At 40.7% G+C, this 24,448-nt stretch overlaps 1 protein-coding gene across 6 annotated transcripts in view; it reads left to right on the top strand.

The window, feature by feature from the left end:
• The first annotated feature begins 318 nt into the window (after positions 1–318).
• The window catches only part of HPS3 (HPS3 biogenesis of lysosomal organelles complex 2 subunit 1), a 44,773-nt gene continuing 20,643 nt past the window's right edge, over positions 319–24,448 (top strand). For 3 of the 6 annotated variants that reach the window (XM_089911029.1, XM_089911028.1, XM_089911027.1), the window contains exons 1-6: positions 322–633; positions 14,335–14,826; positions 15,378–15,549; positions 15,653–15,738; positions 19,060–19,252; positions 23,695–23,776. In XM_089911029.1, coding sequence (XP_089767155.1) covers positions 417–633; positions 14,335–14,826; positions 15,378–15,549; positions 15,653–15,738; positions 19,060–19,252; positions 23,695–23,776 — 1,242 coding nt within the window. In that variant the 5' untranslated portion in view covers positions 322–416. Of the gene's footprint in view, positions 634–14,334; positions 14,827–15,377; positions 15,550–15,652; positions 15,739–19,059; positions 19,253–23,694; positions 23,777–24,448 lie in introns of all 6 variants that reach the window. The other 3 variants (XR_016393123.1, XR_016393122.1, XR_016393121.1) reach the window with 3 other exon arrangements.

Genomic DNA, 24,448 nt, shown 5'->3' with positions numbered 1-24,448 from the left:
ATGATCAAGTGTTTAAATGTACTCAAGGGTCTAAACATCTCGCCTGGCCCAAATCAGTAACGTGAAAAGACGAAGGGAAGGACACAGTGACCCCTGTGCCCACCAACTCCTGGGCGCGGAGGCGTGGTCAGCCCTGAGGGGCCTGATCCAAGGCCAAAGGACTAAGGGCCCGCGGGGCGCGGCGGCGGCCGGGCGGGGCGGGCGCGACCTTTCCTCCGGCTCCACCCTCGCCCGGTAGCGGCCTCTTTAAGAATCCGAGCCGCTAGCGGGCCTGCTGGCACTCACGTGACTCCGCTCAGCTCACTTGCTCGCGGAAGTGGTCCAGCCTCCGCGTCCCGCGAGGCGGTCTCCGGGTGCCCCGCGGGGCGGGCTGGCCGGAGCGGGCACCGCCGGGCGGCCCGCAGCAGGTTGCTGAGATGGTGCAATTGTACAACCTGCACCCGTTCGGGTCGCAGGAGGTGGTGCCCTGCAAGTTGGAGCCTGAACGTTTCTGCGGCGGGGGACGCGATGCGCTGTTCGTGGCGGCCGGTTGCAAGGTGGAGGCGTTCGCAGTCGCCGGCCGGGGGCTGTGCCAGCCAAGGTGTGCCTTTTCCACGCTGGGCAGGGTGCTGCGCCTGGCCTACAGTGAGGCCGGTGAGTAGCGGTGGGGTCAGGGGGCTCCTGGGCCCCGGATTGGGGCCTCCTTCCTAGAGAACCGAGCGACGCCTATAGCTCTGGATGGGGAAGTACTTTGTGCTTGCCGGACGGTCTTGCCGGGTCTGGCGGCTGATGGAAGTTGTGCGCTGGGCGGCCGTCCTGGCAACCACAGGTTAGAGCCCGCCTTTGGTGGGCGGGGGACGCTGATAGTTCCTGCTTTTATGGCGTCCTCGCCGGGAAGTACCTTGGTTGGGTGGCTGGATTCCACTCAACCCAGACACTTCAAACCAAATAAACTTCTTTTCGTATAGAAAACAAGTACACACAAAAGTAGGGAGAATAGTATCCTGAACCCCCAGTTACTCCCATCTTCAACAGTTATGCCAACTCATGGCCAGTCCTTTATCTACTTCTTGTCGATTTTTGAAAGCTCACGTTACATGCTGATTTTTAAATCTGTATAAATAGAGCTCAGGTCTTAGACCCCTTTTTCCCCCAACAGGGTAACAGCATCCACTACTCTTTTTCCACCAGAAACGTGAAGCAGTGCCAAGGGGGTACTGTGTGGGTGTATCCCTATTTTAGAAAAATCCAACATTTAAAAATAGGTACTTAAGATTACAGAAAAATTCACCATAGGATTCTTTTAACTGCCTGATAATACACTTAAAATTTGAATCCTGCTTTTCAAGAGGGGTGTAAAGGTGTAAATTGCAGTATTTAGGGTGGAAAAGCCTTTGGCTGAGGTACTTTACTAATAAAGTGGAGAGCGCGAACCTGGAGGATTGGAGATCTCTGCCTAATCGCTACTCTGTCTGCAACCTATTAGGTGTGAGTTTATAGAAACTTTTGGGTCTCAGTTTCTGTTTAAAAAAAAAAAAGAAGTAATTTGAATGCTAGATCACTGATTTCCAGACATTGGAATTTTGTGGATCAGCAAAGAATTGTGGGGCTACCATACACAGTATCTGACTGTTCATTTTGTCAAGTAAAGATATATATTTAAAAAAATGAAAAGCCCTACTGTTTACCGTCATCGTTATTTATACTGATAATAGGAGAAACACTTAGCTCCAAACATGGGATGTCTTTCTTTATGGGCAACTTACTATACTGTTATTATTTTTTCTTTTTGATTAGTGAAGACGTAATAGGGGCCCGCAGGCCCACAGACCAGTTTGAAAACCACTTATTAGATCTGTAAGTTCTCTTTCAGCAGAAGATTCTGATTTTGGTATGTTTTATGATATTACTCTCCTAATCATTTCACAATATTAGTAGTTTTCCCCATCCCACCTCCTTTTTAGACCTAGGAGTTCTCACCTTCAAGAGCTCTGCTGAGTGGCAAACTCACCAGTTTCAACATTAGTATGTGTGTGTCTGCTGGTGAGGGTGAGACAGACAAACAGACACTGTTTACATGACTTGTACCATTTGTCTTCCAAATGGACATTTAATCTAGAATTGGAAGTGGCAGGCGTTATGTAAACCTCTAGCTTTCTTGCCTGTCAGTAGTGGTGATTCTGGGGAATCCTTTGATGCCGCTACTTGTGTATAAAATACCCGATTCCTGAACCACAACCTTAGAGAAACTGTGTTTCCTGGGGTGTGGCCCAGCATTGGGTGAGTCTGGTGTTTAGTCAGGATTGAGAATCACTGACCTAGAGCCTTACTGGCTGCTGTAGGCGTTGAGTAGTATGGTACTGAAGCCTTGAAAAACAAAGATATTTTTGTAATTCAGTTGGCTGTCTTAAGAAACTTCAGGAGTCCTGTGGTATGGCATTAGCATGAGTCAGATAGCTCAAGGGTAACTTTCAGCTTGAACGCAATGCCTGGGTACAGCTTCTATCAATCCACAGGTAGCGGACTCCTAGCTATGTTGATATCCAGATAACTCGTCTTACACTTTCCAGCTTTTTCTTTTTTGTCTCTGTCCTTCCACTCACAGTAACATGGACATGGGGATTCCTGCTCTAAGCCCAGGGTCTCCTCCGCCCCCCCACCCTGTCAAAAACAAAGTGAATCTTAGATCAGGGATTTATATTTACTGTAAACGCTTTGCAGGTCTCTTATCCAAACAGAAAACATTTTCAAGTTTTTGTGTGTTTTTTTCCATTTCTAATTAGCAGGATGCCAGTTTCCTTTCATAAAGTTTGGGGGTATTAGAATGTAGGTCAAAATTTTGAAGGATGGGCCCTAAATATCATCATCAGTAATGGAAATTTAATATAGGTTTTGTGTGTGAAGGGAGGAAGAGGAGATGTGAGAACTCGCTCTTGAGGGAGAAAGACCTGGTGGCCAGGGTTGAGTGCTGTGTGGGGAGCTCTGGTGCTGGACACTTGCTTATGGGGTGTCTGGAGGTGGTGAGGCAGAGAGGACAAGACCTTGTGACCCTCATTGCCTGTCCTTTAGCACAAGTACATTAAAGAGCCCTAGAATGTCTATTATCTTCCCCCAAGCCCTACCCTCCCTCAACTTTTTTAAAATCATAAAACATATTTTCATACATTGTATGTTATTTCTGCCTTCTGATATCCATTTTGTCATAGGAGTGCAGCCTTTTCCTTAATCTGGTATTAGTGTTAACCAGGTTTATGATCTTGTGCATAAAAGGAAAAGTTTACTTATTTTTTAAAAAAATCAATGACTCTCAGCTTAAGGATAAATATAAGAATGATTTTTTAATTTACTTAATGAAGACAGGCTGTTGTAAAATAAGTAAAATAAGGCCCTGGGCACATAATACCTTAAAAAGTTTAATTCCTTTCTCTTATAAAGGGCTATAACCTCCACAAAATCCTCTAGACTTATATCTCCTTTGGAACATTTTGAGAGACAGCGTGGAATGAACATTGGCTTTTGAGCTAACCAGATCAAGGTTTAAACCCCAATGCCATCCGTTTGTTGTCTGTGTTGCCTTAGGCAGGTTACTCAGCTTATCTGAGTCTCAGATTCCTGATCTATAAAATGGAGAAGGATATAATGTCTTGAAGAGTTGTGAGGATTAACTGAGAGAACTCTAAAGCTCTGTTCAAAAGGCTTACCAGGTAGACACAGCAAGTTCTAGTTCATCATTTGTAAGACAAGTTATTAATTTGAAAACATATTCATATTAATACAAGACAGCATAGGCACTATCTGTAGTTTGCAAATTATATATAAAACAGTTGATATATAGACTTTCCCAATGAAATAAGCATATATTTATAGACATACGATAAAAAGCTTTTATTATAACTAAACAAATATTCTTAGTTTTAAAATTCATTTAGTAACTTGAATATGACACCAAAGCACTGACAAAAGAAAAAAATAGAAAAATTGGATGTCATCAAAATTAAAAAGTTTTGTGCATTAAAGGGCACTATCAACAGATTGAAAAGGAAATCCACAGAATGGGAGAAAATATTTGCAAAGCATATACCCGATAAGGGATTAATATTCAGAATATATAAAGAACTCCTATGACTCAACAACAGAACAACCCAATTCAAAAGTGGGTCAAGGATTTGAATAGACATTTCTCCAAGTGGCCAACCAGCACATGAAAAGATGCTCAGCATCACTAATCATCATGGAAATGCAAATCAAAACCACAGTGAGATACCACTTCATACCCATTAGGTTGGCCATTATCAAAACAAATAGAAAATAACAAGTGTTGATGAGAATGTGGAGAAATTGGAACCCTTGTACATTGGTGGTAGGAGTGGAAAGTGATAGAGCTGCTGTAGAAAACAGTATGATGTTTCCTCAAAAAATTTATAGAATTACCATATGATCCAGCAATTTCACTTCTGGGTATGTACACAGAATAATTGAAAGCAGAGACTTGTACAGATATTTGTACACCAGTGTTCATAGCATTTTTCACTAGAGCCAAGAGGTGGAAGCAGCCCAAATGTTCATTGACAGGTAAGTAAAATGTACGATATCCATACAGCCTTAAAAATGGATGAAACTCAGACACAAGCTACACCACAAATGAACCCTGAAGACATTTTGCTAAGTGAAACAAGCCTGACACAAAAAGACAAATATTGTGTTATTTAATTTATGAATTCAGAGAGACAGAGTGGAATGCTGGTTGTCAGTGTCTGTGTACTCGAGGCACTACTTCTGATTTATTGCGGTGTTCAGTCCTAGTTTTCAGCTTTATTCTTTTTTTTTAAACATCTTTATTGGATTATCATTGCTTTACAATGCTGTGTTAGTTTCTGCTGTATAACAAAGTGGATCAGCTATATGCATACATATAACCCTCTTGCGTCTCCCTCCCACCCTCACGATCCCACCACTCTAAGTGGTCACAAAGCACCTAGCTAATCTCCCTGTGCTATGTAGCTGCTTCCCACTAGCTATCTGTTTTACATTTGGTAGTGTATATATGTCCATGCCACTCTCTCACTTTGTCCCAGCTTACCCTTCCCCCTCCCCATGTCCTCAAGTCCATTCTCTACCTCTGCGCCTTTATTCCTGTCCTGCCCCTAGGTTCATCAGAACCATTTTTTTAATATTCCATATATATGTGTTAGCAAATGGCATTTGTTTTTCTCTTTCTGACTTACTTCACTCTATATGACAGACTCTAGATCCATCCACCTCACTACAAATAACTCAATTTTGTTTATTTTTATGGCTGAGTAATATTCCATTGTATATATGTGCCACAGCTTCTTTATCCATTCATCTGTGGATGGACACTTAGGTTGCTTCCATGTCCTGGCTATTGTAAATACTGCTGCAGTGAACACTGTGGTACGTGACTTTTTTTTTTTGCGGTACGTGGGCCTCTCACTGTGTGGCCTCTCCCGTTGCAGAGCACAGGCTCTGGACGCGCAGGCTCAGCGGCCATAGCTCACGGGCCCAGCCGCCCCGCGGCATGTGGGATCTTCCCGGACCGGGGCACAAACCCGTGTCCCCTGCATCGGCAGGTGGACTCTCAACCACTGCGCCACCAGGGAAGCCCCTGTGACTCTTTTTGAGTTATGGTTTTCTCAGGGTATATGTCCAGTAGTGGGATTGCTGGTTGTATGGTAGTTCTACTTTTAGTTTTTTAAGGAACCTCCATACTGTTTTCCATAGTGGCTGAATCAATTTACTTTCCCACCAACAGTGCAAGAGGGTTCCCTTTTCTCCACACCCTCTCCAGCATTTATTGTTTGTAGATTTCTTGGTGATGGCCATTCTAACTGGTGTGCGGTGATACCTCATTGTAGTTTTGTTTTTTATATAAATTTATTTATTTTATTTATTTATGTTTGGCTGCAGTGGGTCTTCCTTGCTGTGCGTGGACTTTTTCTAGTTGCTGCGAGCAGGGGCTACTCTACTTTACGGTGGCTTCTCTTGTTGTGGCGCACAGGCTCTAGGCATGCGGGCTCAGTAGTTGTGGCTCACCGGCTCCAGCGCGTAGGCTCAGTAGTTGTGGCTCACGGGCTTAGCTGCTCTGCGGCATGTAGGATCTTCCTGGGCCAGGGATTGAACCCATGTACCCTGCATTGGCAGGCAGGTTCTTAACCACTGCACCACCAGGGAAGTCCCCCCTCATTGTAGTTTTGGTTTGCATTTCTCTAATGATTAGTGATGTTAAGCATCCTTTCATGTGTTTGTTGGCAATCTGTATATCTTCTTTGGAGAAATGTCTATTTAGGTCTTCTGCCCATTTTTGGATTGGGTTGTTTGTTTTTTTGATATTGAGCTGCATGAGCTGCTTGTATATTTTGGAGATTAATCCTTTGTCAGTTGCTTCCTTTGCAAAGATTTTCTCCCATTCTGAGGGTTGTCTTTTCATCTTATTTATGGTTTCCTTTGTTGTGCAAAAGCTTTTAAGTTTCATTAGGTCCTATTTCTTTGTTTTTGTTTTTATTTCCATTTCTCTAGGAGGCGGGTCAAAAAAGGATTTTGCTGTGATTTATGTCATAGAGTGTTCTGCCTATGTTTTCCTCTAAGAGTTTTATAGTGTCTGGCCTTACGTTTAGGTCTCTAATCCATTTTGAGTTTATTTTTGTATATGGTGTTAGAGAGTGTTCTAATTTCATGCTTTTCCATGTAGGTGTCCAGTTTTCCCAGCACCACTTACTGAAGAGGCTGTCTTTTCTCCATCGTATACTCTTGCCTCCTTTATCAAAGATAAGGTGACCATATGTGCATGGGTTTATCTCTGAGCTTTCTACCCTGTTCCATTGATCTATATTTCTGTTTTTGTGCCAGTACCATATTGTCTTGATTACTGTAGCTTTGTAGTATAGTCTGAAGTCAGGGAGCCTGATTGCTCCAGCTCCGCTTTTCTTTCTTTAGATTGCTTTGGCTATTCGGGGTCTTTTGTGTTTCCATACAAATTGTGAAATTTTTGCCTAGTTCTGTGAAAAATTCCATTGGTAGTTTGATAGGGATTGCACTGAATCTGTAGATTGATTGGGTAGTATAGTCATTTTCACAATGTTGATCCTTCCAATCCAAGAACACAGTATATCTCTCCATCTGTTTGTATCATCTTTAATTTCCTTCATCAGCGTCTTATAGTTTTCTGCATACAGGTGTTTTGTCTCCCTAGGTAGGTTTATTCCTAGGTATTTTATTCTTTTTGTTGCAGTGGTAAATGGGAGTGTTTCCTTAATTTGTCTTTCAGATTTTTCATCATTAGTCTATAAGATTGCAAGAGATTTCTGTGCATTAATTTTGTATCCTGCTACTCTACCAAATTCATTGATTAGCTCTAGCAGTTTTCTGGTAGCATCTTTAGGATTCTCTGTGTATAGTATCACATCACCTGCAAATAGTGACACTTTTACTTCTTCTTTTCTGATTTGGATTCCTTTTTTTTCTTTTTCTTCTTGGATTGCTGTGGCTAAAACTTCCAAAACTATGTTGAATAATAGTGGTGAGAGTGGGCAACCTTGTCTTCTTCCTGATCTTAGAAGAAATGGTTTCAGTTTTTCACCATTGAGAATTATGTTGGATCATCATTTGTCATAAATGTCCTTTAGTATTTTGAGGTAGGCTCCCTCTGTGCCCCCTTTCTGAAGAGTTTTTGTCATAAATGGGTGCTGAATTTTGTCTAAAGCTTTTTCTGCATCTGTTGAGATTATCATATGGTTTTTATCTTTCAATTTGTTAATATGGTGTATCACATTGATTGATTTGTGTATATTGAAGAATCTCTTGCATTCCTGGGATAAACCCCACTTGATCATGGTGTATGATCCTTTTAATGTGGTGTTGGATTCCGTTTCCTAGTATTTTGTTGAGGATTTTTGCATCTATGTTCATCAGTGATATTGGGTAGTTTTCTTTTTTTGTGACATCTCTGTCTGGTTTTCGTATCAGGATGATGGTGGCCTCATAAAATGAGTTTGGGAGTGTTCTTCCCTCTGCTATATTTTGGAGGAGTTTGAGAAGGATAGGTGTTAGCTCTTCTCTAAATGTTTGATAGAATTCGCCTGTGAAGCCATCTGGTCCTGGGCTTTTGTGTGTTGGAAGATTTTTAATCACAGTTTCAATTTCAGTGCTTGTGATTGGTCCATTTATATTTTCTATTTCTTCCTGGTTCAGTCTCAGAAGGTTGTACTTTTCCAAGAATTTGTCCATTTCTTCCAGGTTGCACATTTTATTGGTATATAGTTGCTTGTTGTCAACTGTCATGATCCTTTGTACTTCTGCAGTGTCAGTTGCTACTTCTCCATTTTCATTTGTAATTTTGTTGATTTGAGTCTTCTCCCTTTTTTTTTTTGATGAGTCTGGCTAATGGTTTATCAATTTTGTTTATCTTCTCAAAGAACCAACTTTTAGTTTTATTGATCTTTGCTATTGTTGTCTTCATTTCTTTTTCATTTATTTCTGATCTGATCTTTATGATTTCTTTCCTTCTGCTACCTTTGGGTTTTTTTGTTCTTCTTTCTCTAATTGCTTTAGGTGTAAGGTTAGGTTGTTGATTTGAGATTTTTCTTGTTTCTTGAGGTAGGATTGTATTGCTATAAACTTCCCTCTTAGAACTGCTTTTGCTGACTCCCATTGGTTTTGGGTCATCGTGTTTTCATTGTTATTTGTTTCTCGGTATTTTTTGATTTCCTCTTTGATTTCTTCAGTGATCTCTTGGTTATTTAGTAGCGTATTGTTCAGCCTCCATGTATTTGTATTTTTTACAGATTTTTTCCTGTAATTGATATCTAGTCTCTTAGCGTTGTGGTTGGAAAAGGTACTTGATATGATTTCAATTTTCTTAAATTTACCAAGGCTTCATTTGTGACCCACGATATGGTCTATACTGGAGAATTTTCCATGAACCCTTGAGAAGAAAGTGTATTCTGTTGCTTTTGGATGGATGTTCTATAAATATCAGTTAAGTCCATCTTTTTTAATGTATCATTTAAAGCTTGTGTTTCCTTATTTATTTTCATTTTGGATGATCTGTCCATTGGTGAAAGTGGGGTGTTAAAGTCCCGTACTATTATTGTGTTACTGTTGATTTCCCCTCTTATGGCTGTTAACATTTGCCTTATGTATTGAGGTGCTCCTATTGTGGGTGCATAAATATTTACCATTGTTATATCTTCTTCTTGGATTGATCCCTTGATCATTATGTAGTGTCCTTCTTTGTCTCTTGTAATTTATTACAAGACTTTATTTTAAAGTCTGTTTTGTCTGGTATGAGAATTGCTACTCCAGCCTTCTTCTGATTTCCATTTGCATGGAATATCTTTTTCCATCCCCTCACTTTCAGTCTGTATGTGTCCCTAGGTCTGAAGTGCGTCTCTTGCAGACAGCATATATATGGGTCTTGTTTTTGTATCCATTCAGCCGTCTATGTCTTTTGGTTGGAGCATTTAATCCATTTGCATTTAAGGTAATTATTGATACGTTTGTTCCTATTACCACTTTCTTAATTATTTTGGATTTGTTTTTGTAGGTCTTTTCCTTCTCTTGTGTTTCCTGCCTAGTGAAGTTCCTTTAGCATTTGTTGTGAAGCTGGTTTGGTGGCACTGAATTCTCTTAGCTTTTGCTTGTCTGTAGAGGTTTTAATTTCCCCATGGAATCTGAATGAGATCCTTGCTGGGTAGAGTAATCTTGGTTGTAGGTTTTTTTCCTTTCATCACTTTAAGTATATCCTGCCATTCCCTCTGGCTTGCAGAGTTTCTGCTGAAAGATCAGCTGTTAACCTTATGGGGATTCCCTTGTATGTTACTTGTTGTTTTTTCCTTGCTGCTTTTAATATTTTTTCTTTGTATTTAATTTTTGATACTTTGATTAATATGTGTCTCGGCGTGTTTCTCTTTGGGTTTATCCTGTATGGGACTCTCTGTGCTTCCTGGACTTGATTGACTACTTCCTTTCCCATGTTAGGGAAGTTTTCAACTATAAGCTCTTCAAATATTTTCTCAGTCCCTTACTTTTTCTCTTCCTCTTCTGGGACCCCTGTAATTGAATGTTGCTGTGTTTAATGTTGTCCTAGAGGTCTCTGAGACTCTCCTCAATTCTTTTCATTATTTTTTCTTTATTCTGCTCCCTGTCAGTTATTTCCACTATTTTATCTTCCAGCTCACTTATCCATTCTTCTGCCTCAGTTATTCTGCTATTGATTCCTTTTAGAGTATTTTTAATTTCAGTTATTGTGTTGTTCATCACTGTTTATTTGCTCTTTAGTTCTTCTAGATCCTTGTTAAATGTTTCTTCTGTTCTCTCCATTCTTGCTTTTGAGATTTTGGATCATCTTTACTATCACTACTGTGAATTCTTTTTCAGGTAGGTTGCCTATTTCATCTTCATTTATTTGGTCTTATAGGTTTTTACCTTGCTCTTTCGTCTGTAACGTATTTTTTTGTCATTTCATTTTTTTTTTTTTTGGATGGGTGGGGCTGTATTCCTGTCTTACTGGTAGTGTGGCCTGAGGCGTCCAGCACTGGAGTTTGCAGGGAGTTGGACAGAGCCGGGTCTTGGTGCTGATATTAGGACCTCTGGGAGGCCTCACTCTGGTTGATATTCCCTGGGGTCTGAGGTTTTCTTTTAGCCCAGCGTTTCAGACTCAGAGCTCCCACCACAGGAGCTTGGGCCCAACCTCAGGTCTGGGAACCAAATCCCACAAGCTTTGTGTTGTGGCAAAAAAAAAAAAAAAAAAGGAAAAGAAAAGAAAAAAAAGATCAGTACAATATCAAAGAATAAAAAAAAAATTAGAAAGATAAAAAATAGATTAGGAAAAATAAAAATATAATTGATACAACTGCAACAAGGTAAAATAAAACTGCAACAGAGAAAAGGAAAAAAGGCCGGGGGGGGGGGGAAACAAGCCAAAAGGAGAGATCAATAACAAAGTATAAAGAATAAAATAAAATTAGAAAAATAAAAGATTTATTAGGAAAAATAAAAATATAAATGAATCAACAATAATGAATCAGCAAGGTAAAACAGAACCCCAATGTAAAAGAGGAAAGAAGAAAAAAAAAGTCTTGGCTGTGGGGGCAGAGTTTAGGCAGGGGTGGAATTTAGGCAAGGGTGGGGTTTAGGGTGGGGTGGGACCTAGGCCAGTGGGGGCGTGACATTTTAGCATGGGGCGGTGCCTAGGCTCAGGACCCGGTTGCTGGTGGTTCCTCCTGTCCCCTTAGGTGTCCGTGATCCCCCACCAGTGCCTGGTAGGTGCCTTTGTCACGCAGAGATGCAAATTCCTCGTCCTCCTAGTCCGCCATCTTGACTCCACCCCCTCACTTTTATTTTTTATTTATTTATTTATTTTTGCGGTACGCGGGCCTGTCACTGTTGTGGCCTCTCCTGTTGTGGAGCACAGGCTCCGGGCTCACAGGCTCAGCGGCCATGGCTCACAGGCCCAGCCGCTCCGCGGCATGTGGGATCTTCCCGGATTGGGGCACGAACCCGTGTCCCCTGCATCGGCAGGCGGACTCTCAACCACTGCGCCACCAGGGAAGCCCCTCACTTTTATTATTAATGCACTTAGTTTTGCTTTCAATTTTATGTACCTTAGTTCTGAGTTAGATCTGCAGATGTGTACAAATAGTTCATATTTATGTATTGCACATAATCATGCTGTTCAGCATTGGTGCTATACTGTATTATGTAAGTAATAAAAACCATGTACAGAGGGTAGGAATGGGGAGTTATTGTTTAATGGATTCAGAGTTTTGAGGAAGATGAAAAAGTTTTGGAGGTGGTGGTAATGGCTGTATAACAGTGTGAATGTACTTAATGTCATTGAGCTGTACACTTAAAAATGGTGAAAATGGTAAGTTTTACGTATGTTTTACCACAATAAAAATTTTTGTTTAATGTATTTGCTGAGGGAATTCAAGGAAGATGGAAGCCACAAGGCATCTTTTGCCCCCAACTCCATCAGACTGCTTCTCTGGAACAGAGTGAGCAAATGTATGGGGCCTGCAGGGTATATTTAGGCATTCCACCAAGATCTCTGGGGAGAGAACAGGTACAGGCTCCACCTCTGTGGCATCAAAGGAAGCAGCACAGGAGAAGGTTTGCTTCTGTTGAAGGCTGGTTCATTCTGGAGGAGGAGGGGCTTGGCCAACCCACTTGGTGTCTGCAGAAAGGGGCTGCCCCCGCTTGCTTGCTGCATCTGTATATGGGAAGTTCGTGTGCTAACAGCAGCATTTCAGTTTCAATTCATTGGAAAAGGGCTTGTTTACCTAATAATGTTTAGCATATAGTAAGTTCTCTTTTCAGAATAACACTGACTTATACCCTCTGACCCACAAAGTTCTAAAGATTAAAAATTTAAATGAGGACTTCCCTGGTGGCGCAGGGTTAAGAATCCGCCCTCCAATGCAGGGGACACGGGTTCGATCCCTGGTCCAGGAAGATCCCACATGATGTGGAGCAACCAAGCCCATGTGCCACAGCTACTGAGCCTGCGCTCTAGAGCCTGTGAGCCACAACTACTGAGCCTGCATGCCACAACTACTGAAGCTTGCACGCCTAGAGCCTGTGCTCTGCAACAAGAGAAGCTACCGCAGTGAGAAGCCTGTGCACCGCCATGAAGAGTAGCCCCCGCTCGCTGCAACCAGAGAAAGCCCTCACGCAGCAACAAAGACCCAATGCAGCCAAAAAAAAAAAAAAAAATTAAATTAAATTAAAAAAACCACTAAAATAGAATATGTAAGTGTGTGTTTATGTAATTGGAGGACATAAGAGACTGTTTAAGCAAGTTAGGAAACACAAAAGCCAAGAAGGAAAAGATACATAGCTGGTTACATATTGTAAAAGATGCCATACAAAGTCAAACCATAGCAAAGTCAAAAGTCAAACTATAGACTACCAAAAATGATTTGCTCTTCATGGCCAATGAAGGATTAATTATCACTTTTACCCAGAGAGCTGTTCTTCCTTGATAAGAAAAATCAACCTAATAAAATAGTAGATAACTTGCAGAAGAGAAATTATACATGGCCGAATAAACATAGGATAAGATGGCCAGCTTTATAAGTGGTCTGGAAAATATAAATTTTAATAACCATTAGAGTCCATGTTTCCCCCATCACATGGAATCAGTTCTAGTGAAGATGTGGGGAAATAGGACTGTTTAAACAGCTCTGGTGACAGCATGAACCTCTATTACATAATTGTGATTGTAATCCGGCAATATGTGTTAAAATTAAAAATGTACCTGCCCTTTGACCTGATAGTCTTACTTTTGAGAATCTATGCTGTTGAAACTTACCCCCCACTAAATAAATATATAGGTATAGGCCTATTTATTACAGTATATAGTAGCAAAAAAACCCTGGAAATACTTGAATGTAGTAGCTCAGTAGGGGAATTGTTGAATAAATTATGGCACATGTACATACAGGATATTTTGCATATGTTGAAAAGGATGTTAGATATCCATGTATCTAACCTGGAGGGAAAGATATTTGGTAATCTTTTGGTAATACATTGGTAATTTTTTAAAGTTGCAGATTGTTAAATATATTTAGTGTGATTCCATTTTGGTAAAAACAAAAACAAAAATGACAAACTACCACTCTATGATCTAAGTTTATATGAAAGAAAGGTTTAGAAGGACACGGGTTTAGGCTGTGTGTGTCAACATTGTCTCCTCATGGATCGGACTGCCGGGGAGAGATCATTATACTTTTCATTTTGCACCTCTTTATCACTTTGACTTCTCACAACAAAGAGTAATTCCAAAATTACTTTGTAATTTAAAATAATCCAAGAAAATCAACAACTAAGGGAAAATTAACTTGGATTGAAATTTTATTTAATATGTATGGCTTTATCCTGTTTCTCAGAGTTGACATAAAGATACGACTTTTGTGGGAAGGGGAAGGGTTGTAGTATAAGTTCTGCTAACCTCTTCAGAGTTCCTGAATTTATACCTAATTTTAACATCACACTAATACCAAACTCTTTATGTCAGGAGAACTTTGTTAGAGCTGTAGATTCAGAGCTACAATAACACTTAGAGCTGTCATAGGAATAAATCGTAGAATTTCTCTGTAAGCTTCATGAATAATTAATGGCTTATCTTAAGACATTAAAATGGGGGGAAGTTGTATTTCAGAACCTAAATGTCTATTAGTTTAAAATACACCTAAGATCCTGTTACTTAGAGTTTCGTTCTAGTCAATCTTTAATTCAAACATCCACATTAGATTCAGTTATAGTTCCTTTTCATGGTGCAAGGAAAGTGGTGGTTTCTAATTACAAATTCTAAGTATAATCTTATTTCTTTCTCAGGAGACTATTTGGTAGCAATTGAAGAGAAAAACAAAGCTACGTTTCTGCGTGCTTATGTGAACTGGAGAAGTAAAAGGACTGAAAACTCCCGAGTATGTATCCGAATGGTCGGACATGACTTGGAGGCACCCTTCAGTGAAACCTTCAGAGACCAGATGTCTATTGTGGAAATGCCGCTTTCTGAGGCCCCCCTGTGCCTTTCCTGTTGCCCTGTGAAAGGAGACCTTCTTGTTGGCTGCACAAATAAGTTAGTTTTATTTAGTTTGAAGTATCAGATCATTAATGAAGAATTCTCAATATTGGACTTTGAACGTTCTTTAATTATCCATATAGATAATATCACCCCTGTTGAAATTTCTTTTTGTATTGGATATGTCGCTGTCATGTCAGACTTAGAGGTTTTAATCCTGAAACTGGAGTCAGACCCCAAAAATGGAGAGAGTGTTAACCACCATCCACGTAAGACCAGCAATCCAGTGAAACTGTCAGAAGGTAAATAATGAATTTAGCTTACTTTCTTGTGTTGGGTGCAGAGAAAACCCTTATTTCTGGCAATCTCTGAAAGGCTCTACTATGTATATTGCAAGCCACATTATTTATGATGTAGTTGTTCCTAATACATGGGATTTGGATTTATCATCTGGCTGCCCATATCTTATTCTGTAGCATGTAAATGTATTTCAACATATGTTTGTCATGAGAAATAATGAAACAGCTGCTGCTGGATGAGGAGTTTCTGGACCCAGTCCTCATATTTACTAGCTGAATTGACCTCGGGTTAGGAATACCATCTCTGAGTTTCAATTTCCTCGTGTGTAAAATGGGGATGATGATAATAGCCCATTGTACTTTATCAGTTGTGAGGGATAAATGAGCAAGTGCTGAGACTTTTCAAAATCATAGTGCTTTATAAATACGTGAGATGTGTGTGCATAAATTATTCCTATGTCTGTTTAATTGGTGGGGGGATATTGTGCAATCTAATTTGCATTGGAGGGGTACTTGGAGTTATTAAATAATTTTCTTCAATTTTATTTTTGAAGACATCAGTAATGAGACTTTGCAGCTTGAGTCAGATGATTTTGTTATCTGTCAAAAGCCCATGGAACTTCTTGGTGAAAAAAGCAAACAGTCTGGAATAGCTGTTACACTGGAGTCAACAGGATTAGCTGATGAAAAAATAAAATATTTCCACGTTCAGCACCTGCTCTATAGGTACTAGAAAGCTTTTTATTCACCAGCATTTAATATATATTTACCTACTTAAAGTACATGGAAATTAGATCTCTCCCCCCTCTCTCTCTCTTTAAACTCACAGACGTTTTGCTCCTGATATTTCATCCTGTGTCTTGTCGGATGACATTAAGTTGCATTCACTTCAGCTGCTGCCCATTTACCAAACAGGTAAGTATGACAGTGCTGCAGTGCAATGAGGTGAAAAGGCCCTCAGACGGGAGGGGAGACCAGTGTGAGAAATAGATTAGGTTCTTCTACTGAGGCTCCCTGTGGCCTTGGGCAGATTCCTTAGCAAATAACAGTGAGTGCTAGAAAGGGAAGTCGTGACTGCTAGGAGAAGCCATGGAGAGGATGTGACTGACAGAACCCATTTCCCTGTTTGAAATGGTCTCTAGGTCCCAAAAGGGAAATGGAAGCCCTGTTATAGCTAAGGTTCATCTGGGTCCAGCTGGGTCATTTGCCAGAGCTGCTTATGATGGCCTTGTGAGCCAGGTGGGAGAATGTGGACTGAATGGAAATCCATTTAGAGCGGTGGTTTTCAACCTTACTGCACATTGCCCTTACTTGGATGCTTTTCAAGATACTGTTGCCCAGTCTTTACGTGTTGGAGATTCTGACTTAATTGGTCAGCTATGCAGCCTGGGCATCAGTATTTTTTAAAACCTCCCCAGCAATATGATGGGCAACCGAGATTAAGAATCACTATTAAGTTTTGTACTTAGTCCTGGCCTGCTTAATATCTTTAGGAGTTGCCTAGGGAAAGATATGAATATTTTTCTGATTAAATGGGTTTATAACCTTCATTATTTTTTTCTTTCTTTTAGCAAACATTTACTGAGTACCTACTACGTCGGGTATTGTGCTGAATACTAGGGAACCAATAATGAGCAAAAGTAGGCAAAGTACTTGTACTCAGGGAGCCTGTTGTCTCGCGGGGGGAGAGGCAGACATGAATGGAATGATCATAAGAAAGAGTACACAATTACACTCTGACCTGAGCGCTCTGTGAGAGAGGAACCCTGTCTCGAGAGTGTATAACAAAAGATCCTGACCTCCTCCTGGGGTCAGGGAAGGCTTCCTGAGAAAGAGGATCTGCAGAATGAATAGGGGCCGATTTGGGGATAGGATTGGTACAGAGGAAGCAGTGAAGGCCTTGTGGCCGAGGGAGAATCTTTGCTTGCGGAACTGAGAGAAGCAAGGGAGAGGGAGGTGTAACATGAGGCAGGAGACCAGAGGGCACACAGCCACCTTAGAGGGTTAGCTCTTTATCCAGGGTTTTCCCCCAGCACCTGGAACAAAAGCCCAAATCCTTATCATGGCCTCCATGACCCTGACTCGGAGCTCTTCTTGTCCCACTCACCCTCTTACAATTCTCCATCCATGTGACTTTTCTCTCTTCCTCAGATACACCGAGCACACTCTTATCTAAGACTGTTATTTACTCTTCCAGTGCTCAGAAGGAACCTTCCTCAGAGCTTGTGTTGCTTGGTGTCTTCCAGTTCTTCAATTCACAGCTCAAGTATCACCTCGCCACAGAGAACTTCTCTGACTTCTCTATTTAAACTGTTCCCTCTCCACATACCGCAGAGTTTGTTTATTCTCCACCCCACTCCCCCTCACTAGAATGAATGCAGTTACTTTGTCTTGTGCACTGTGGTATACCCAGAACCTGGAACAGTGGCACGTAGTAGGTGTCTGAGGTGTCTGATGGGTGTTTACTTAGTGGACAAATGAGGGGATGGGTAGTACACGTATGAGCTGGGCCCTGATGGATGAGTAAAATTTTTAGAAGTTGGACATTTTGGTAAGGTATTACATAAAGGGAACCAACACAGGCAAGGTGTAAAACCATCATGTGTGTTTGGAGACTAGCAAGCAGCTCTGTCTAACTAGAGCACAGATGTGTATAGGAAAGAAGAGGAAGTAGAAACTGGATCAGTTGCTTTGGGCCAGTTGTGGAAGTGCCATAATTGAACTTTCTTCTGTTATTGATGGGTGTCCTTGAAGGGTATCAATCAGAGCTATATGTTTTTTTTAAAACATTTTGATTATGAAAAATTTCAAGCACACAGATGTAGAGAAAATAGTACAGTGACCCCTATGTACCCATCACACAACTTCAACAGTGTTGCCTCATAACCACCCCCCACCCCATGCCAGATTATTTTTATGCAGATCTAAGAGTTTATACCTTTTCATCTCTAAATATTTCAGCATGTGTTTCTAAAAGAAAAGGATTCTTTTATTTAAACAAACCCCAAATGTAATTTCACATTTTTAAAAAATGGCTTGATATCATCAAATACCCGTCAGTTGTTCAAATTTCCCTGATTGTCTAAAACAATTTTTTCTGCAATTTACTTGTTTGAATCAGATTTCAAGTAAGGTTCATACGTTGCAATTGGTTCTGATGTCTTCTACGTCTCTTTTAATATGTAGGCTCTGCCTTCCCCCCTCTTTCTTTTTTCTTTGCAATTTAGTTAGCAAGAAACTGCACTATTACTGCAGAATTTCCCACAATCTGGATTTTGCTGATTGACTCCCCACAGTGTCATTTAACATGTTCCTGTATCCCTGTATTTCCCTCTGATCTAAAACTGCATTGTTCAGTACGGTAGCCGTTAGTCACATGTTGCAATTGAGCACTTTGAAATGTGACTAGTCTAAATTAAGATATGCTGTAAATGTAAAATTAACACTAGGTCTTAAAGACTTAGTACAACAAAAAATGTAAAATATCTCAATTTTTTATTGATTGCTTATTAGAATGATAATATTTTGGATGTGTTGGATTAATGCAATATATTTTTAAAATTTGGCCTGCTTTTTATTTTTTAAAAAGTGATTACTAGAAAACTTCAAATTACATATGTAACTCACATTATAGTTCTATTGACGGTGCTGTTCTAGACAGGCTTGATCAGGTGATGGTGATGATCATGACTTTTTTGGTAACACAAGTAGTGTTGAGTTCTCTTGGAAGGTACATAGTATTAGGTTGGCTCTTTTTGTTAACAACCATTGGTTAATCAATGGTTGACAACCATTGATGGTGATCACCTAGATCTGTTAATTTATTAGTGGTTTCAAGTGGTGATATTATATCACTCCTTTTTCTTTCTTTTTTTTTTTTGCGGCACGCGGGCCTCTCACTGTTGCGGCCTCTCCCGTTGCGGAGCACAGGCTCCAGACGCGCGGCCCAGCGGCCGTGGCTACGGGCCCAGCCGCTCCGTGGCATGTGGGATCTTCCCGGACCGGGGCACAAACCCGTGTCCCCTGCATCGGCAGGCGGACTCTCAACCACTGCGCCACCAGGGAAGCCCTCCTTTTTCTTTTTTTACTGGCATTCTTATATAAAGAGCAACTTCCCCTAAGCAACTCTTTGGTTCTCCATTTATAGACTTTTTTGCATAGAAAAGTCAAAATATTGGTTCCCTTTATTTACTGGTTTCATGGTTGGTTTGTTTTTTTGTTTGTTTTTTCATGCAGGGTCTCTTACTTCTGAGAGAAAACATTCATCTCAGGAGAAAGAGTTGCTGAGCCTCTTTTGTTTTTTCTCATTACCTCATGTGGGCTATCTGTACATGGTTGTCAAATCTGTTGAATTAATGTCAGTCTACCAGTATCCTGAGAAGTCTCAGCAGGCGGTGCTCACACCACAATTTTTGCATGTCATCACAAGGTATGTTTCAGTCACTTGCTGGCTTTTGAGTCACTTATTTCTCTGTAAATTCTTAAGGTGCTTTCTAAATCCTTAAATGAGAATTATGTGCACCGTTGTATGGCACTGTAAATCAATGATATACATCTGTGGGTTTTTTGTTCTTTTTTTAATGGCCCATACCTGCCTTTTCAATGTCAGAGATGTAGATTCCGGTTTTGCCTTTGTTTTATTTTCTTAGACTGGATGGGGATCTTTCTAAGCAAGTACAAAGTTCTTCATGAGGGAAGATTTTCATAGGGAATTCTAATGAAAAGTCAGTGGGGCCAGTCAGGGCATCTTTTTAGACTTTGTTTTAGATTTCCTAATTTTTTTTCACTGCTGTCCTATCTTTTCCGTATGAGTTGAGCTAATTGATAATGGTGTAGGACTGTCAAGAGGCCAGAAAGACTACCTGATTCTACCCTCTGAGTAGTGTAGATGGGGAAAGGATCCAGAGGTTGGGGGTGGTCACGGTCATGTGGCTAACTGGTGGTGGATGTCTTCTCAGTTGCCTTACCCTAGTAATCTGGCATGTAAACTGGGTTCCTGAGCAGGGCTTTAATGTCATTTCCTTTTTTCTCAGCAGTAAGTGATGCTTATGGTTTTATTTCCTGTTTTTTCAGTTTAGATTATAGTCAAGGCACTGCATTAAGCCCTCTGGCCAACGACCTGTGAATAAGGCACACCATCTGCTTTCTGAAGCAACAACATAAAAGAGGGCCAGAGACCAGGGACGTAAACACTAGGAGATTAGTGAAAAATGTCTTAAGACTTTGTGAAAGGGGCGTAGGCCGTGGGAGGAGGGAAATTACTTCTGGCTGAGTCACACAGGTAAGGTTTCTGCGTTTGAAGTGAAGCCCGGAAGCTAGTTAGAATTTGACAGATAGAGATTGGAAGAGAAAGACATTCTAGATAGAGGGAAACCTATAAACAAAGCTATGTCCAGGTTTGCAGGAGTGTCCAATAATTAATTGCATAGGACAGTGATTTTTGTTTTGTTTTGTTTTCAACTGAGTGGGAATATCAGAATCTCCAGCAGGTGCTGGAGTGTATTTCGCACAGCACAGGACCCACCTGGAGATTCTGACACCCACTCCTAGCGAGGGTACTCCCCTGTCTTCTCACTCCCTGGTGTAAGGAGAAATGCTATTGTGTGTTCCTTAAACGAACAATGTGGAGGTAGCTAGTCTTTTTAATTTCCAAAGTGTTGTGTAGTTATGTCCTTTAAATGTAAAGGAGCTGAAACATAGAGCAATGGGGAAAACAGTGCTTGAGAGAGAGCTCAGGGCTTTGGAAATTAAGGAATATTTTGAGATTTTGACCAAAGAAAGGGATGTGAATAGAGCATTGCTTTAGGAAAATGAGTGGTGGCCACTGTGGAGGATGGTTTGAACATAGATAATGAGCTATTGGGATGGTTCAGTAAGGATAATGAGGGGTTGCATTTGGGCAGGGCAGTAGCAGTGAGAAGAGAAGGAAGCATGGATGGGAGAGAATTACAAGACTTGATGTCTAGTGGGATACTGGGAATGGAGAAGACATGAGAAAACCCATCAGTTTTGAGCCTGCTTTTATGAAAGAATGGAGGCTGCTATGGCATGGGGTGAAAGAAAAGTTTGGTTTAGACATTGGAGTTTGAGGTGCTTAGGGAATACCAAGAGGAAATGTTGATAGGTTTTTGGACACATAGGACTGAAGATTAGGGAAAAGAGGAAAGGTTAGATATTTTTATTACCAACAAAAACGAGCTCATTATCAAAGTAGTGATCATGACCCCAAGAATGTGTAGACAGAGAAAAGTAGTTGGAGAACTAAACTGGTAAAAGTCATGTTTAGAAAGCGAGGGGAAAAAGAGAAGGGTCTGTAAAGATGCCGAAGAATCCAGAAAACTATAGCTTCTCAGAAACCAAGGAAAAATTAGAGGGAGAAAGAAGGAAGAAAATATTTATTTCTGCCCCCAAATATTTATACAACAGACTATCGTTTATCCATCTGATTGTATAAATGTACAGGACACTGAGAATTTAGTGAGTGGACCCTCTAAATGCCCCTCCACCCAAAGTATGTCGTGAACTAGTTTGGAATGTAGAGTCCCGAAAACATAGTATAGTGAGGGCTTGAAGAGACTTAAAATCTGTGGGTTTTGCCTGCTTCCAGGTGGGAAATTATTGAAGCTTTTCTTAATATTAGCACCAAAAGATACTTTGACATCATTAACCTGACTATGGAAGCATTAGACATTAGAATAGCGGTTGTTATATGTAAATTCAGATTCTTAATAAAGATTCCCCACCCCTATATTTAAAATCCTATATTGTTGAACTAATTTTTACATATTTTTTATTTTACCCGATAGATACGTATTTTAGAAGTATCTTGATCCATAAGTTTGTCTTGAAAAGTTTCTTGAATAGCGATGTGTTTATATACCCTCAAAAAAAAGCAATAAAATATTTTTTAAAAGACTCTAAGAACAGTATAAAATCATGTGATAAAATGTCATCCTTGTAGACATACATGAATCGGAAGGCCTCCCATAATCCGCCTTCTCAGAGTCAACCTTGTCAACACTTGGTCTATTCATCCAACTTTTTTTTTTATAAGAATACATAAACAACTATGGTTTGTTTTTTACAGAAGTGGATCGTATGATGTCCACTTTTGAGCAACTTGCTCGTCTGCTTAGCAGCGTATCCTGGACGTCTTTCCAGGCCAGCGCACTTCAGTTCACTTTGTTCTTCTCTTATACTGCTGCTTGGTATTCCAGCGATAGCTAATAGCTGGATTAATGTTGCTGGAGGTGAGTCGGAGGATGCAGCCTTTTTCTCTCTAGAACCTAAAGGTCATCTTTGTGGTCATAGCTACTCTGACCTGTCATCCTGGCCCCACTGCAGGTACTTCTTTTGGTTCCCAGTATCTCAAAGTCCCTTCTGTTTAGTTTCCTTCGTGAGGGCACCCTCTACCCCAGATTTCTAAGCGGTGGTGCTACCGTCCCAGCTATTGTCATGACTCCAGAGGTCACATCCTAGAGCTGTCTGGACATGGACACAGTTGACAGTGGGCTGAGACCAAAGTGAAAGCCCCAGCAAACAGATGGAGAGTCCTGACTGATGCCTCTACATCGTGCCAAGTCTCGCAGCTGTGAAAATGTCAGAATGATTCTCTTGTTAAAGAAGTATTTCTTCTATTTTAAGCTTATTGTTAGATTTGCTTTAGTCCTTCATTTCTTTATTTCAATAGAGTTCATTTTTGCTTCTCTCACTTTCCGATTTTTAAAAAATTTTTATTTATTTATTTATTTTGGCTACGCTGGGTCTTTGTTGCTGCGCACGGGCTTTCTCTAGTTGTGGCGAGCAGGGGCTATTCTTCATTGCAGTGCACGGGCTTCTGATTGCCGTGGCTTCTCTTGTTGCGGTGCATAGGCTCTAGGCGCATGGGCTTCAGTAGTTGTGGCTCGTAGGCTCAGTAGTTGTGGTGCACGGGCTTAGTTGCATGTGGGATCTTCCTGGACCAGGGCTCGAACCCGTGTCCCCTGCATTGACAGACGGATTCTTAACCACTGTGCCACCCGGGAAGCCCTCTGATTTGTTTTTAAAAATCATTCCTGGGAACCCACGACAAGATGGGTTTCGTAGCAATTTCTAAGTTAACCATTGATGGTTTTCAATGTCAGTGTTGGAGGGTTGACTTGTAAGTCTCCAAGCACTTACTGTGGGGTCTCCAGGTTGCTTTGCTGTGCAGACATAACCTGGGGTTGTGGAAAGAGCTAGAGGAGTGTGAAGAGTGAGGAGACCTGGGGTCTAATTTAACTCCATTCTCCAGAGAGGACTTGGACCAGTCATGTACCTTGCAGGCCCTAATCTTTAAAAACAAGCTGCTGGACTAGGTAATTCTGAAGGTTCCTTCAGACAGTCTCTGATTTTCTCTACCAATGGATTGGGTTTGCATAATCTAAGTGTGTTGCCCAGCATAATCCAGGCTCCATTTCATCCCGAGATAATAATCAGTAAACTTGGGTTCTAACCTTGGCTTTAATAGTCACCTCTCTGTACTTTGGGCAGATCCCAGGGGCATCATTTTGTCTATAAGATGAGGGTATTGACCCAGATCCATGGTTCTTAACTAGGAGTGTACGTCACATGAGGAGCTTTGTAGAAATATACGTGTCTAGATTCAGCCCCTAGAGATTATGATTTGGGTAGGAGTGAGGTGGGGACCAGTCATGTATTTTAAAAAACACTCCATAGGGTTTCTGAGGTACTCTCCTTGTTAAGAAGTAGCCTAACTTGTCAGCATTTGACAGATACTTGGGTCTTCCCCCACCCCTGCCATTGCTCTGTGCTCCTGTGAAATCCTCCCAACAGTGGGCACATTGGTTCCTGGCCTCCAGTTTGTTCAGTGGCATCTCTCCTCTTCCTCAGTAACAACCTGCAGTGTTACACAGTGCGGTGCAGTGCGGCAGCCGCTCGGGAGGAGGACCCGTATGTGGACACCACCCTGAAGGTTAGAGCTGGCTTATGACGGTGCAACCTAAAGATCACAGTATGAGTGCTTGCAAATTTGCTCTTCGTGTCTAAGCTTGGCAAACATAAAAGTCTTGTTTTTTTCAATTAGAATGTTGGAATGTAAAATGATAAGCATTTTGTGATTTGTGGTTTAGATGGTAATTTTTAAGATTACTTTGAAAGCATTTTACTCAGAATTTAGATATAATGCATAGTTTTAAAAATTTGGTAAAGAATATATATATAGTGTAACTTCAGAGAGAGCACTTCACAGCTATGGTATACTACAATTTTATTCATTTAATAGAAGTATTGGTGGCAATTGTATAGAGCTGTTAACAAAACAGTACAGAAATCAGTATATTCAAGAGCACAAAAGTGAATACAGTGCATTCATATGATTTATTTATACTGTTATCAGATATGCCTTTAATTCTTTAATCGTTTTACAAAGCCTTCAGCCACTTTCCTGTAGTTCTGTAGTTTTGATCTAGTGTAAATGGATATTCTAGATCAATAACCTCGTTTTTAGTGAGTAGTAATACGCTTAGTCTCTGAAAAGCTCTTGACCGCCAGATAAACAGAGGCAGTTTTATGATGAAATTCTCTGTTTTCTGACCTTGAATTTCTGTTCTCAGAAAGACACTGATCATTTGCATCGTATTCCTCA

Source organism: Delphinapterus leucas, chromosome 4 (assembly GCF_059928025.1).
Source record: "Delphinapterus leucas isolate spDelLeu-1000000601 "Yukka" chromosome 4, BTC_Dleu_Yukka2, whole genome shotgun sequence".
Lineage (NCBI taxonomy): Eukaryota > Metazoa > Chordata > Mammalia > Artiodactyla > Monodontidae > Delphinapterus > Delphinapterus leucas.
Note: the sequence above shows the minus strand (reverse complement) of the source record. Positions and strands in the feature narration are given on the sequence as shown.